Raw genomic sequence first — 17,593 nt, 5'->3', positions numbered from 1 at the left:
GCATATCTCCTAAGGGAATGACTTACCACAAAATTTACCTGTACAAAGTTACACTCCTATATGGTACTACATTATCCTTCCCACTTTACTACAATAATTTCCACAGTGGCAGTACTTCAATAACAATTTATATAAAACACATACGTATATATGCAATAGGAATAATCAACTAAATAAACAACCAATTATACCTTTACTCATTCACATCCACTCATACCACCCACTGATTTCCGTACATTTCAAATACATTTCAAATATTGTGTTACAAAATATACTGATGCATAATATAAGAAGAAAAGTAAAACAATCATCACCCCAATAACAATAATAATAATAGCAATTGCTTTCATGATAAAAATAGTATTAATATCATCTGTCATATTTACTCGAAGGTAATCACTTGTCCAAGAACTATCACATAATCACAGCTGTCCCAAGGACTATCTCATCTACCCAAAGGCTACTACTTGTCCAAAGACTATTATAGTTGCCCAATACCTATCTTTCTTAACCGTAGGCTGTGATACTTATCCGGATATATCTTATGCTAATAATAATAATAGAAATAATAAAAATAAAAATAAATAATGGCAATAATAATAAAAATAATTATAATAATCATAATGATGATGATAATATTAGTAATAATGAAAATAATTGTAAACATAATTATGATAAATAATAATTGTAATATTAATAACGAGAATAATATTAATAATAGTAATGACAATAAAAGCAATTGAGTATAATGTTAGAAAATCAGGTTATGAATAGATAAAATAATATGAGATCAAATAATAATTTAAAATTAAAAAAAAAATTATCCAATATACACTCGTATCAGGGGTACAAACAATACCCTTCAACATGTTGCGTAATCCACGATTTCAGTTTTCGCCAGCACTTTGCTACCAATACAGTCAAGGTGGTTGCCTAGATTGGCCGTCTAATCCCCTGGACTCGTAGGCAACATAGTGACGAGGCTAGCTCTTCATGGACCACATCGGATCGCTGTTCCCATACAGTGTGATACATACAAATATAACATATATATATACAAAAGATACTTGATGCACATACTATATACCAGTGATGTCCTATGATGCCTAGCGTCCCAAAGCACTGTCTAACGGGAAGGTTAAAGAGAGAAACCGGCATACGGTCGCATGGCGTCTCACCGCGCCACTACTTAAACCGTCATCTCGGCCACGGAGGGGGGCGGCTATGGCCAATATCAAACTTGTCTACCCTCAGTCCGATGGCAACTCACGGGAGACATTACAACCTACGCACTAATTACATCCACATCCATCTGTGCAATAATCACATCTACAACTACAGAACACCAGTACGTGTATGGTGTATCTAAAAACTATAAATTTTTTATAGTATTATTAAACTAATAAGTTTCGATAAAATAAGATAAAATCAAATTTATGAATAATAATTTAATTAATTAATTAATTAATGCATAAATATATTTTTTGGAAATACTAAATTTTAAATCAATATTTTTCTTCAAATCCATGAAATCAATTTTCACCAAAACAATATAAAAATTCTTACATAATTTAAATCACATAATATATTTTTGTTATCACGGCAATTTAACACAATTAATTCCTCAACTTTCAGATCAATTCACAACAAATATCATTTAATCCACATGTAATTTCACAACTTCACATATAAATAAGTATACAAAAATATATTCTAAAAAATACTATAATCTCACAATAAAATTAACAATAATTTAACAATAATTTAGTAACGGGTTAAAACTACAATTTCCTAGACTTTCGAAAATATTATTTCAAAGCCATACTTATTCAATTCAAAATGCATCTGGCATCTCCAATATAAATCATTATTTAAATACTACACATATACATTTTTCATACTACCATATTAAATAATAATATTTGATGTAAAAATGACATCTTTCAAAATACTCCATCATAATTCACAAACGAGGTACCTATAAGAAGCTAAAGAGACGAGAAATACGTTACCGACTTCCGTTGGGCTCAAATCGACCGGCGGTTACCGGAAAATAGAAGGAAAGATTCGATTAAAATTCAACTTCTCATATCTCTCAAACAACAACGAATTGAGCTCAAAATTGAGCTCAGAGGGTTTGAAAATAGTAGAAAAGAGTATCAATTTGGCTAGGTGATGGCCGGATCGCCGAAAAACCAACTTGCCATCGCCGACGATGGAGGCTCGATCCCAGTGCGTTTGATGAGTTTCAGCCTTGTCCTTCCGGTTACTGGCCGGGTTTTCCATCGGCTTTCTACCTGTCCGGCGCATGTGGTCGTCTGACGGTCGGAAGAGATGCAGTAAGGAAAAACCAACGGGAGGAAGAAGAAGGAAGAAGAAAGAAGAAGAAGAAAAGAAGAAGAAGAAGAGGGGGCCCCATGGGGGGAGGGTATTTTTCCCACGTGAGGAAAGAAAGAAAATTAAAAAATATAAATAAATAAACAAATAATATTATAATAGTATAATATATAAAATAATAACAAAAATAATATAATATATCATTTACTTGTGTCTGACATGTGGTATTTTCTCATCGTGACACGTGGCACCATTACTAAGTTACAGGTGGCATACATTGTTCACAAAAAAATAATATTAAAATAATACGATATTTGAAAAACTTTGTAGGTCCATAACTTAAAAACCACATGTTTGAATCGGGCATGCCGCTCCATTTTTTACGTGCTACTAGTCTACGGACTCGGATCGATGCGTACTTCGAAATGGTGCCTCGGTCAATCTAGAATTCTTACCGAGTCAAAAAGTCAAAATTTGATCCTTTTCGGTCAACGACAGCCAACTTAAGAAATTTCCAATGTACTTTGGGACGGAGTGTTACACTTTCCAAGAGGTTATCAATTCTAGGATTGCTACCACTAGCTCACGTTTAACTATGGAATTCTTTTGAATACTAAAGTCAACCATTCTTAAAAGGTTTTAGTTGTTAAAAGAATGACTATTTTACATTTGAATTATTATTATTTCACATCTAGGTGATGTTGGATTGGACGTCAATTAGCCTTGCCAATAAAATAACTTGGCAGTGTCCCGTACCTTCCACACTTATTTTGGTAGCTTCACACCGAACCATTACTGATCATCACAATCCAACACAGGATGTTACATGATTTTTCCTCTTTTTGTCTCATGTCCTTCAAGATTCACAGGTCTTGCAAAAAGTACAATGCATTAATTAATAATACATACATGCGATACTTTTAGACTTGCAACGATCATGTACAAACGAATTCATCTAGTGTTTTTGCTCATTCAAACATGATCTATTAAGCTAACGGGTAAAAATATTTATATTCAAATTTATTTGCTAATTTAATAAATCATTTATTATAGGAACCATTAACATATTAAGCTTTTCAAATGGACATGGGTTAACTACAAACAAATCACCCATTTGACCCATATATTTTATGTTATATCTTATAAAATATTCTTTTTATTGAAAAGAAACAAAGAAATAAAGGGAAAAAAAATTAACAATCAATATATATATATTACCAAAAGGATAAACATATATATATATATATATATATATATATATATTTGTTTTTAGCTATCAAAATATATTTAAACAAACACAAAATAATAATATCTTATTATAAACCAAAGATAGAGAAAATATAATTTTTTTTTTTAAGGAAAAGAGAAATTAGAAACATAAATTATTTTAAACACTATAAGTATAATCATAAAAACTATATCTATTTTTTACTTATAATATATTTATTAAAATATCCCTTTTAACAGGTAAAACGGATCATTTGAAGATTTTACTTATTACAATCATTAATATGATAAGTGTTAACGGAGTTAATTCGTTATTAACCTAACTGTGGGAGGCCATTTAATGTTTTCAAGCACTTGCTTGCACTTTAAGAAGAGAAAAAAAAAAAAAAGTTACTCAATAGCAGTTAATAGTATGGTGATACAATTTTTTTTTTCTTGTTATTTGACTTTTAAAACAATTTTGAAGAATCTTAAAAGAAAATTTATTTTTAGATGGTTTCTATTTCCTTATTCATTATAGAAATACAAATAACATTATTACAAAGTGTATTTAACTAGCAAAATGGGATATATTCCTACAAAATAAAATATTAAAAGCAAAAGAAGAATCAAATTAAAAAAGTAAATTAATAAAAAAAATCTAAAACACACACATTGAAACTGATGAATAGCCAAAACTAATTAACTAAAATAATATTAAGCATTAATACTTGTCATTTACAACATAATTAGGTTACGAATATGAATTAATATATAAAATTTAAATCAGTAAAAATAAAAAAGTTTCAACGTTGGAGTAAGAATTAGTTAGTAATTTTTTTAACGGTAGATAAGTCAAACGGTTTCTTGAATAACAGAAAAGTTAATATTTGAGGGGTCAATTGTCCAAATCAATACATTAATTAGGTATTTTTTACCCAAAAAAAAAAAAAAACAAAAAAAAAAACATTAATTAGGTATTTTAAGAACTCCCACTCATCCGAAATAATCCAAAAAGCACTGGATAAAAGTATCGCTATGGGAAGGCGTGGTGCGTTTTGGCATCTACTCCTATTTTTCGATTTTTCTTTTGACTTTTCCTACCATGAAAATTTCTATTTATTTTTATTTTTGATATTTTTAGACAAAATTTTGAATCTTATTTCATTTAAAAATCAATGATAAATATTTTTGCGTACTTGTTTTCCTAAAGATAATATATATATATATATATATATATATATATATATATAAGGAAATTCTATAGTAAAGACGGTCCACATGAGGAGCGCAGTATTAGTGACGGTTTTTGATAGTATTAACGATGATTTTTTAGAAAATCGTTACCAATACTATGAAAAACTGTCACCAATACTGTGGTCCGCATAAGAACCGTCCACACCATAAACAAACTGTATATATATATATATATAGATTACTTTTATTCCTTTCATTTTCTTTCACTTTCAATATTTTTATATTACTTTATCAATTTATTTATTTATTTTTTCATCAGATTTTAATTTTATGTTCCCCTCGCTCCTTATGTTTCATTTTTTTCATTTCTTTTTCCTCATCTTCTTTTATTTCTTTATTTATTTTTATTTTTATATTTTCCTCTAACTCTAGTTATTTTTTTCCCCCTTAAATTTGCTTTTTTTTTTTTTTTCTTCTCTTCTTTCAATTTTTTTCCCATTTTGTTTATTTTTGTTTCTCTCTATCCGTTGCATAAATGCTTGAATTGTTTTCATCATCATCATCTTCTTCTTCTTTTTAGAAGTATAACAATTATATTATATGGGAAATTTCTTCTTCTTCATTTTTTTTCATTTCCTTTTTCTTATCTTCCTTTATTTCTTTTTTTTTTCTTTTTTTTTTTATCTTTGTTTTTTCCTCTGACTCCAGTTATTAATTTTTTTCCCTTTAGCTTTGTTTTTTTTTTTTGTTTTTTTTTCTCTTCTTTCAAATGTTTTTCCCTTTTGTTTATTTTTGTTTCTTTCTCTCCGTTGCATAAATACTTGAATTGTTTTCATCATCATCATCATCATCTTCTTCATAGCAATATAACAATTATATTATATGGGAAATTTCTTCTTCTTCTTCTTCTTCATAAGATAATAAGTTAATTAGATTAGCATTTAAAAATTATTAGATAAATAATTTATCTAATTTAAAAGTTAAGCTCTCATCAACATAGCATAAAGGGCTAAAGAAAGAAATTCACAACTGGATGGCCTAATGGACTTAAAAAAGAAGTCCTAATGTTAATTTTTATTTATTTTTATTATTTACAATAATCCCTCCTCCCCCAACCCCACCTGACATATTAGTTTTGATATTAAATTATTAGATAAATGACTTATCTAATTTAAAGATTAAATTCATATTAGGATGGTTTAATGGGCTAAAAAGAGGAAGTCCTTATATAAGATTGGTAACGGCAGCAGCATCAACTATTGGGAGAATCTTTGGATTCCCAATATGCCTAATTTTCGTCCTACTTCTAATCCGAATAGCACTAGCTTGCAGGTTGGGATGATTGACTCTCTTTTGCTTCCAGGTGGTGAATGGAATATACCTCTTCTGGAACAGATTTTCGATAGGGACTCTGTAAACAAAATTTCCAACATTTTCTGGGTTGATATTTGGATGATAAGCTAATCGGGATGGGGAGCTCTTAAGGAAAGTTTTTGGTTAAATTGGTGTACCAATTCTTAAACCCAGCAGCTTTAGACAACTGAAAATGGTGGAATTTTCTCTGGAATAGTAATCTCCATAACAGGTTGAAGTTTTTTATGTGGAGACTGTCCTCTCGCAATCTCCCAGTGTGTGCAACTCTAGTTCGTCATAAATGGTAGATTGATGATCCTAGATGTCCCCATGGGTGTAATAGTATCAAAGATGAAACTCATCTTTTTTTCCACTGCAATGCAACTCGAGCCATCTGGTTGACTTCCCCTTGGAGTGTCAGATGGTTGGAAGATCCCTCTCTCAACCTGGACTCTTATCTTGAATGGCTTTCGAAACCAGATACACATTTGCCAGTCCACCCTGAGAATACAAACAAATTCTTTCTCTTCGCAGGGGTGATCCTTCATACTATTTGGAAAGTGAGAAATCTTTTCCAGTTTGAGGGTATAACTCGCAATCTTGAGGAACAAGTAAAAATCATTTACAGCAAGGTTGATGAATTCTTGGCCACTTCATCCTCCCCCAATGGACCTCCAATCAGTGCTCAATTGACTAATCCTTCATTGGTAGACCCCCTCCTTTGGGAACAATCAAAATTAATTCAGATGCTTCTATAGGTCATGGCAGTGCGAGTTTAGGCCTTGTTGTCAGAGACCACTTTAGAAAAGTCCTCAAAGTTCAAGTTCTTCGGGAACACATAGACATTCCTGAGGCTGCTGAAGCAGCAGCCATTCTGAGGGCTGTTAAGCTAGCTTTAGAAGAAGGCTTCTTGAATTTATGTTGTGAGAGTGATGCTAAATTAATTATCCAAGGTCTAAAGAACTCGGACAAATGCTGCAGCCATTGGACTGCAATAGGTTTCATTCACAAAATCCTGGATCTATGCCCTTATTTTGAATCCATCTGTTTTAGCTGGACACCGAGACAAAGCAACACCTTGGCTCATCTTGCATCCAGATGGGGCCTTATGAATGATAACATAGGCACTGTGTCTCCTTTCACCATCTCTTCTTCTTTTGTTGAAATAATGGACCAGGAAATGATTTAATATCATTTTCCTGCTTCCTTGGCATCTATTTGTATGCTTGGTTACCTTTTTTGGTTAATATAACCCTCTTTTAAGCGCCCAAAAAAAAAAAGAAAAAAAAGAAAAAAAGGAAAAAAAAAAAGGAAGTTCTTATATTAATTTTGATTTATTATTATTATTATTTAAATAATTTTCCGCTTCCCCCCAATCCCTTGGATGTCTCAAATTCATGATATCCCAAATATAGGTGTGAATGATATATCAATTGAACCAATCTCACTTGACATATTAATCTTGACATTAAATATTTATTGTGAGTCTAACCATCTAATTTAAATCATTTTATTTAATTAAAGATTCAATACATTGTATGGTAAAATATATTTATTTTTTATTGATTATTATAAACAAAACAATCAAAATTGATACCAAATACAAAACTACATTAATTTTTCTCATGTCCTTGTTCTGTCCAAATCTTAGTTTGAATGATAATCCAATTCTATCATTTATACCAAATGGACTCTAGAGGTTTGACTCAGGCACCAACTTGAGTTTTGTTTTGTTTGTTTGTTTTAACCCCCCCCCCCCCCCCCCCCCCCCCCCCCCCCCCCCCCCCCACAACTAAAATTGAAGTATATAATTAACTCTATGCATAACAACATTTGAATATAAATAATCAATGAAAATCAAAGTCATAAAGTAGGCTTTGTTATTATACCCCACCCATATTATATTTTTTCCCATTAGATGAAACATAAGCATCAAATAATTATATTTTGTGATAAATTTTAAGGTCATATATGTTAAGATATATTAAACCCATTTAGGGGAGAGAGAAAAAAAATTTGGCCCTTCTACGCTTAGGTTCGCGAAAAGGGTTTCAGTTGGTAAAAATGAACTCAAGTTATGTATGTCCTCATCTACAAGAATCAGTGTTATATAGAGAAGTTCCTTCCAATTAGAATTAAGGGGGTGTATTCAATTCAAAATTTTAAAAATTTTAAAAATACTTAAAAGCTTAAAGGTATTCGATTTAGATTTTAAAGGAATTCATATAAGTTCAATAATATTCAATTCAGATTTTAATAAATTTTTATAAAAGGCTATTAAAATCTAGATATATTAAGTTAAAACTTTATAAAATTCTTTTAAAATCTAGTAATATTAAAAGAACCATTTATTTTAAAAAAATTTTAAAAAATAATATATTTTAATAGATTTGAAAATATTTTAATAGTGAATTTGTAAAAAAAAATTATCAATATGAAATCCAGTATTAATATAAAAAATTTTATTAGATTTTTATAAATTTTTTATAAAATTTATAAAATTTTATAACAATGTATTAAATTTTTTAAAATTTATCATTTATTTTAAATTTATTAAATTATAAATTGAATATATCTTTTATATTGTAAATTGAATATATGTTTTATATTCTCTTTCTAGTACGCATCTCGCTGGTAAGTACTGTATAGGCCTGGTCTTTGCCACACAATTACAAGCCAGGACACTTTCCATTCAGTACATGCTTTAACTGGACTTTCTCCAGGGAATGCGTCTGGAGGGCATTGGGTCCCTGGGTTTTTCCCTTTCTTGGACCATAGCTTCCCTCAGGCCTAGTTACACCTTCCACCAGCATCAATTTACTGGGTTTGGAATGTTTGTTCTTATGGGCCCACTTGTAAATCTTTTTGTTTAGTTTGGGCCGGAGGGGAGTGAACTGGTATCTGGCGGCATGATGCCATTGTCATATTCAAAGTGGACGGATCTATGTTTATATTAGACAATTCGAGTTTCTTTACCGTCTCTCTTAAGGAGATGGGCATCAGAGAGATTCGATCAATCTTGTTTTGATTTTCTTCAGAGTTTTGATTGCTCTACATGATCAGTGTTCCATAAATATGGTATTCCCTTCTTAAGGTATAATAGCACCCAATATCTAGGACCGTTGCTCCTCTCACCCCAAGACTAATGGAGATTGCATATAAGATTGAACATGGATTATTATCAGGCGAGTCGTCATGATGATATGCCTGGCGGGTACAATTTTATGTGTTGATATGGAGACTACCATTCAACATGGTATACACGGATAGTCGATGTGATAAAATATTGAAGATGATGAACAAGAAGAAAGAGGAAGCTGTGGAATTAGATTCACTGATGCTGATCATTGAGAAATAAAGTGTTGGGAAGGTGCTGTATATTTTGATTACTTAAAAATATAAAGACAAAGCAATGGCCATTTTCAATATTTTGATTACTTACGTCTTGACCACTTGTTGCTAAATGTAACTTGTGTGTTCTTTGTTTATTTGGATGAATTTTTCTCTTAGTTTCTTATTTTGTAATAAAGACATTCAAGTAATCAAGGGATGTTTTCAATAAATCGTTACCAATATTTAAAATGTCTCAAATTCAAATTTCAAACGTATATTAGTACATTTTATGATTTAAAAGCTTATAGTCATGCTAGACTTGGAATCACCACTTAATTAGCAAAAATGTATACCGATTTTAGTACAAACTATTTTAATATTTCTTTGTAAGATTTTATCAAATTGCCTATTTAGTTGTGTGGGAGATTTGTTTGACTTAAGGACATTTAGTTGTCATTCCTTCCTATTTTAGGGGCATTTTATAAAGAATCTTTCAACCCAAAGAGCAAAAAGTATGCATGAGATACCAAGTAATCACTGTATTATAATCACTGGTACTCCAATGCAGAATGATCTTAAAGTATTTTATACATTAGTTTTATTCCATATATTAATACAAGCAATAACTACAATAACTTATGACATTGTCTAACATTTGATTATGTTTTTCATGTTTGGAAAAAAGATTTAAGAAGCATATTATTTATGGAAATGATCAAAATGCTTTAGATGAGAAGAAGTGTAATTAATGTCCGTATACTTTTATTTGTTATGACATTTTTTTGGTTGTTTGTTGTTTGTTTTTTTGCTATTTTAGTTATCATTAAGCCTCATAAAACAGAAAATCATAGCCATTATGTCCTTCGGATGGACAAAATCCTCTTTATTTATGGATCAATCGAGGATCTATCAATTTGTAATATATCAACAAAATCGAATCTAATGACTAAATTTGTGCCATGCAATAAGAAAGCATATATTTGTACATAACATTTTTAATTTTGTAAGTTTTACCAATTTTTCCCATGTGATAAGAATTATAGATTTATATATGAAAATTAAAGCGTGCATAATACAACCTTTTGATTAACTGGCTCTTTATTATATTAAATTAAATTAAATTAAGTATTATGTATTGTTATTATAAACTACTGAATTGGGGAATGAGTTCAAATAAGTCAACAGAAATTTCAAAATTGATTAAAATAGAGTTTATTCAGCCAGAATTGGCTGATCATTTTTCCAATTACTAGACAAATAACCTTTGATTAGGACAAAAATGCTCTGTTTATGTCCAAGCAAAATTCCTGTTATTGGGCAAAGTTGCTCTGTTTAAAAACAGAGCTTGGCAATGTGCAATGTTTTGATTACATATACCAAGCTTGACCATGGTCCTAATGCACAAAAGTTTTTCGAATTCTGAGATTGCATACACTATAATTCTACGAAATGGAATATAGGATTATATAGACAATGCACTATTTATATATATATATAAAAAGAAAAAATTAGAATTTATTTATTTTTGGGTAAACGTTAGAAATAGTTAGCAACATGTATTGAACCATAAAGAACCAAAATAAACTTTATAAATTGATTTTAAGAAAAATGCAAAAGAATTAAGAAGACCTCAAACCATAGAAAACAAGAAGTAATCAGACTTCTTTGATAACATACATGTCGACCACATTCCTTAAAAACAAAGTTCTCCAAATCTAAGATTGTGTAGTTACCGAAAGAAATAAAAATTAGAATTATATGGTTAATATTGCACTATATATGAACCTATCACATGTTCCAAATCATCCAAATAACAATGGGAAAGAAACCCACTCAATTTTAGTAACATTAATATCAAATTTAGTACATTTTTCCTTTATTACAAAGAAACAATGAAAATGTAATTAACATCGAGCTTACTGTGACGATGGCCGTGAATGGAATATTGAAAAAGCCTTTCGCTAGTCCAGGGGAGAGCACTGCCTTTATACCTTGCTCAAAGGCAAACATCATTGTGAAATATATATCTTCCCAATGCCGGTGAACTAAATTGGATGAGAATGGAGAAAGTGGATAAGAAAAAAGCAAGTAAATCATAGACTATGAAAAGTGTGAACTCTGATTTTCCCTTTAAAATTACAATGCCTTGGTTGTCATATCCGCCGGGGATTTGGATAGCTGCTGCGAATGTGGCGGTGGCGATGATTGTGGCTATCAATAAACAGAGATTTGCTAAATCTTTACCTCTTTTTTCTTCTTCCGATTTCTTGTGCTCTGTTTGCTGCTCTTTTTGTTTTCTTATTTCAGCATTCTCTGCTTCTTTTGTTTCTCTTATTAACTTCCTTTCCAAACCAAGTAAACCAACCTCTCTTTCCAACTCTGACATAATTTCAAGCTGCATAGACACATATGTTATGTTCTATCTTAATTGCTTTACGGAAATCACTATCTACAAATACATGTCAATCAGAGAGACCTAATTAACAAACGGTATGCTTTTTCATGAGTAAATAACATATCTAGCTATTAGCCACAGCCTATACTAATCTAATTTAAGCTTTGGAGTCTTAAATCATCATAATGCAACCACCCTTTTCCTAGAACTTCAAAATTTTGAAATAATGGTAATTCAACATCGTATTAGATTTAGAAATAATAGTAATTTAACATGGTATGAGATTAGAACGTGGACCCTTCCTAATATTAGTATGTTTTGTAAAGTGGGACAGATCATGCATGAATACTTACAATTTCAGTGTCGTTGAGTAGATTGGTTGATAGGATAATTTCCGCAAATGTCATGCCACCCTTGTTTGTAGCCCCTCTATCAATATATGAGTCATTTGCCAGAATTTGTAAAATTTTGAAATCTCCTCCACTAGAGGCTGTATGCAAAGCTGTGTTTCCTTCATTATCTTTCTCATTTATAAGATCCTGAAATGCTATTGATTCCAATAAAAATTTCATCACCTCTTCCTCTCTACTTTCCACAGCAACATGAAGAGCGGTCCGATCTCTGTCATCCTTCAACTCACAAATGTCGGGACGTTTGTCGATCAATGTCCTAACCACATCAACATGCCCTTTGATTGCTGAAATGTGAAGAGTAGACTTACCCTTTTCATTCTTTTTGTAAGCAAGGGAATTGTCATGGTTTAGAAATAGTTCAACGAGTTCTCTATTGCCCGAGTGTGCTGCATAGTAAAGAGGAATCCACCCGAAATTATCATCTTTTTCCAACATTGAAGAAGAAGAAAGTTTGAAATACACCTCATTTACAAATCCTGCATATACATAGGAATTGATCAAATAGTGAGAAATGTTTTGAACGGATAGCAGAAAAAACCCAAAAACAAGTTTAATTAATTAATTAAATCATTATTGCTTTTGTGTATAACTAAACAATAGAAAATCATAAAAGGACTAATCTACAACTTGTGTTGCTGTTAAGGAGGTTTAATGCAACAAATAAAGTACAAAATAATATAAATAATGAAATATACGGGGGAAGATGGAGCAGAGTAGTAGTAATAGTAATAGGAATTGGAGCTCGAATTACAGCTGCATGCAAGACATTCATGCCGTTCCTTCCATCAAAAGAGCAATTATTGGGAGCGGTAGCAATCAAGATGAGAAGGGCAATTTCGTAAAAGCATCTATCAACAGCCATGAAAAATTCTCCATGGCCATTCAAAACCGAAGCCAAATTAGAATCTTCATGAATAAGCAATTTGACAATCTCGAATCAATTATGTCGAACAGCTTCATGGAGAGCTGTATCTCCCTCAAAATTATTCATGGTTTGGGTCAATAATTGGTGTGGTAGCGTTTTTTTTTTCCCTTTATTGAAACGTAACCACTGTTTAAAGGTGACACGTAGCCAAATAATAGTTACATAAAACAAAAGGAAATTCTGGAACAATATTTGTAAAGCAAAAACGTGGGGGTTGGCCTTGGCAAATACGTGCCATTGTCTTGGGGGCTTGAATATGCCAATGCACCAGAACCTTATTGATATCCAATTAATCCAAATTTCTTTATATGCAGTTCATTGTTTGTAATATCTATATCTATATATATATATATATATATGTATAAGTTGGAGTAGATAAATCTTTGAACTCCAATTCCCGACAGGAGTCAAAGGCTTGACGATCATGCAGTAGTGCAAGTTGTCAAGTCAGTCTCAAGTACATATTAATTAACGAGACAACACAGAAGTTTCCTCTTTCTGAATCCTTGTCATTCCAGTTTCTTCGTATCCCATTGTTCCGCCACTCCAAACATCATTTTATTTCCCTAAACAGGTTCTCCTAGACCTTTTGCATTGCCCATTCCATATTCAGAATGATCTCGCAGAAGTCTTAGGGTTTAGGTTTCCATCCATGGCCAATGGTTCGCTCGCCGCCCATTTAGTGTTGTGTGCAAGGAGATTGAATATTACGGAGGTGATGAATAATGGTGGTGATAATAATATGTTTGGCGGTGGGTATTATTCTCATGCTGATATGGAGATTGTTAATCTTGATCAAATAGTCGATACAGTTGTAAATGTTTATCAGATATTCGACATGACTTCTTTGTTGAAGAAGATGGATTGCTTGATGAGCAAGTTACCAGTGGGACATCAAAAACTGCCATTGAAAAAGTTGAAAGCTGGACGGTTCATTGTTGATGATGAGAAGGAAGATTTGTGAAGCTTCTGTATATGTTTGGAAGAGGTGCGTGGTGGGAGTGGCATTTTTCAAATTACTATACAAATAACATTATCTTTATTAAGGCCAAAAAAATGCTCTGTTTATATCTAAACAGATTCTCTGTTTCTAGGCAAAGTTGCTCTGCTTTTAAAAACAGAAATAATGTGAAGGGATAGCAAATGAGCGCTTACTGAGAATAATCTAAAACATGTTTTATATCAAAAAGTTTTAAAACATGTGACCAGATACTAAAAAAATAATAAATATATATTTTCACTTATTTTAAAAAAAAAAAAAAGTAAAGTACAAAATGTCTGGAAGTAGTGCTACAATTAATTTTGCCGATTTGCTAAAGTAATAAAAGAAATCTAAAGTTTTCTAAGCCGAGAAAAGAATTTCTTTTCTTAAATGAACTCCGTTTCAGCTAAGAAGTTCTAATTGTTATTATTGTTATTATTATTTTTTGTCAAAACAACTTAAAGTAGAAAAATATATATATACAACAATAATAGTAAAAGGACTTATGTTGGTGTTAAGTAGGTTATATAAAATCATAAAACGCCATTCATGCTGTTCCTTTTCCATTTCGAATCAAAATAGGATTCCATCTCTAATGAAAATAGTAATCCTTTTAAATATCAAAATATATATAGGTTTCCTTCTCAAGTTTTAGTTTACTTTGTTATATAGATACACATACACAAATACGTATAACAAACATAAGCCAGTATCCAAAGTTTGTATCTACTCCAGTTCTTCTTTTTTCCTAAAAGCTCTTTTACAGTTTGTTTTTCTTACACATCCAAATACAAGTCTCCTAAACATCTCTCTCAAGCAATATGGCATCAAAGAGATTCGATCGAGCCAAGGTCTTGTTTCATGTTCTTCACATCCCATTGCTCCACAGAGCAACATACCTATACGATTCCCTTCCCATGAAATACTTGAAGACCCTTTGTGTTTCCTAAACCGTATTTGGTATAAACTCACGGAAGAGATAGGGTACAGCCCTCCATATACGGAAGTTGGAAAGCTCATTGAAGAAGTTGCAGCCATTGCAAGAACATTGAATATGAATATGGGGTATGATTTTTTGGCTGATGTTGGGATTCGTATTGTTGAAGGGGTAGACATAATCCGTGACGAAAACAATGAAAAGTTTATCAAAACTCAGAGATTCATTGTTGTTAATGAGAAGAAAGAGGTGGGAAGTTGTTGCATATGTTTGGAAAAGATGCGCGGTTGGAAAGTGCTTTTTGGATTGCCTTGCAAACATGTTTTCCATGAATACTGTATTCTTCAATGGTTTCACAAGAGCAATTCTTGTCCTCTTTGCAGAACCCCATTGGAGGATTGACTCAACTCTGCTAAAGGTTTGTTTGAATATATATATATATTTTTTTGGGATTAATTTTTGCTAAAATTGAATCAGGTACTTCGCATCACATAATTAAATATGATATATTTTAAGGTCTAATGTATTAAGATATATTTAAAACCGATTTAGTTCAAAAAAAGGGGAACCAAACAAAAAAAAAAAAAAAAAAAGGGCCTAAACTATTCACTGCTCACTAAGATTTTATGATTTTGTTTACCAAGTCATAGTGCTTAAATTACACTGTTTATTTATACTTTTTCTTTATAAGACTAATTGATTCTTATATTAAATTAAATTAAATAAAAAGATTAAATATTTTTCATCGTAAAACTACTGCATTTGGGACTGAGTGCCATTCCTATTGAAAACAGAGGATGACAATGTGCAGAAGTTGCTCTGTTTATAACAGAGCATGGCAATATATAATTTTGACAACATACATTATCCTTATGAATATAAGTTTTCCAAATCTAAGATTACACAGACTATAACTCTATGAAATAAACAAAAGGATCATATGGCACAATAAACAAGAGGATCATATGGTATTGGTAATTTCTCACATGTTCCAAATCATCCAAATAACAAAAAGAAAGATATGACATAAAGAATCACAATCAATTTTACTAACACAAAATATCTTAATTTCAACAAACCCGCTGGCTCCGTCATGTTTTTTTAACAATTTTAGAACAATAATATCGATTTTTAGTACATGTTTCCTTTTACCATAAAAGCACACAAAAAATGTAACCAACATTGAGGTTACCGTGACAGTGGCCATGAATGGAATATTAAAAAAATTTTGTGCATGTCCAGGGGAGAGTACTGCCTTTATAACCTGCTCAAAAGCACACATCAAATTTTAATAAGCGTATTACGCCGTTTCTTTTATTTACATATTAGCAAGAAGTGTATTCCAGTTGAAATCGAAAAGCGAGGATTGATTGGTTTATATATCATGATAATGATTGTTATATAATTTATACTTTCGGCAACATTAATTGGGATTTTCTTTATATTAAAGTAAATAAAAACTGGGTTATAAGATCAATCTGATGGCTTTTAGAGTTAGTTACGAGAAATTGATTGTGACCATAATAGATGATACCAATCCTCAAAAGAAATACTGAAGAAAGGAAAGGAATTTGACCAACCACTTATTCACTTCTAGTAACTTGGTATGCATTACTTCAAATGAAGTAGGAATTGATTGAAATAGACCATTGGATGATCATATATTTCCAAATTAATAGGCAAACAATGTTAGCTTGGTTAAGGCCAAAAAACGCTTTTTTATTTCTAATCATACTCAATATATTGGGAAAGTTGCTCTATTTTGAAAAACAGAGCATGACATGTGTAATCTCTGCATAAAAGTTCTCCGAATCAGATTTCATAGATTATAATTCTATCAACTAAATTAACAAGCATTATGTGGTCAACACACTAGACATGAACCTCTCAACAGATTTGACCCAAAATAATGGACTCTCAATGTTCAATATCGTCTAAACAATTAAATGAAAGAAATACTATAAAGAAACCAAGCAACTTTAGCAACAATAATATTTAGAGTATTTCTTTTTATGAACTAAAAATAAAGATAAAAGAAAAAGTACCACACTTCAGATGATATGTGGTTTTTGTTCAGACTTCCCAAAAGATTATCCATCCTAAACAATTTTAGCAATAATAATATTTACATTATTTCTTTCTATTAACTAAAAATAAAAATAAAAGAAGTACTGCACTTCAGATGGTATGTAGTTATTGTTCAGACTTTTTAGGAAGTCACCCATTATAGAAGTGTTCTTGTTGGAGGATGAATGATCTCCCATAAAAGCATTTCTAGGATGAGTGATCATTTGAAAAGTCTAAAGAAAAAGCTAGAGTTCTTTAGAAAAAGCATTTCTAGATGCGTCACCCTGTTATACTATCATCTACAACCCTTCTTTCCTTCGGTTACTCAAGCATGAAGTTCTTTATATATGTGCTCGACTTTGGTTGCCAATGCTATAGGTAAGAGTCAATTATGGCAGGATAAGTCACCTAGGCAAACCAACTGGCCTTCAAGAAGAATAGTGTTATG

General features: G+C 31.2%; 1 protein-coding gene across 1 annotated transcript; it reads right to left on the bottom strand.

The window, feature by feature from the left end:
* Positions 1-11,422: 11,422 nt before the first annotated feature.
* Positions 11,423-13,693, bottom strand: LOC125421311 (ankyrin repeat-containing protein At5g02620-like). Its single transcript, XM_060819568.1, has 3 exons — positions 13,633-13,693; positions 12,175-12,710; positions 11,423-11,821 (listed from the first exon to the last, which is right to left on the bottom strand). Exons 1-3 carry the CDS (start codon positions 13,691-13,693, stop codon positions 11,423-11,425), a joined length of 996 nt encoding a protein of 331 aa, XP_060675551.1.
* Between the last annotated feature and the right edge of the window lie 3,900 nt (positions 13,694-17,593).

Source organism: Ziziphus jujuba, chromosome 8 (assembly GCF_031755915.1).
Source record: "Ziziphus jujuba cultivar Dongzao chromosome 8, ASM3175591v1".
Classification (NCBI taxonomy): domain Eukaryota; kingdom Viridiplantae; phylum Streptophyta; class Magnoliopsida; order Rosales; family Rhamnaceae; genus Ziziphus; species Ziziphus jujuba.
This window is presented reverse-complemented; position numbering and strand designations above follow the sequence as displayed.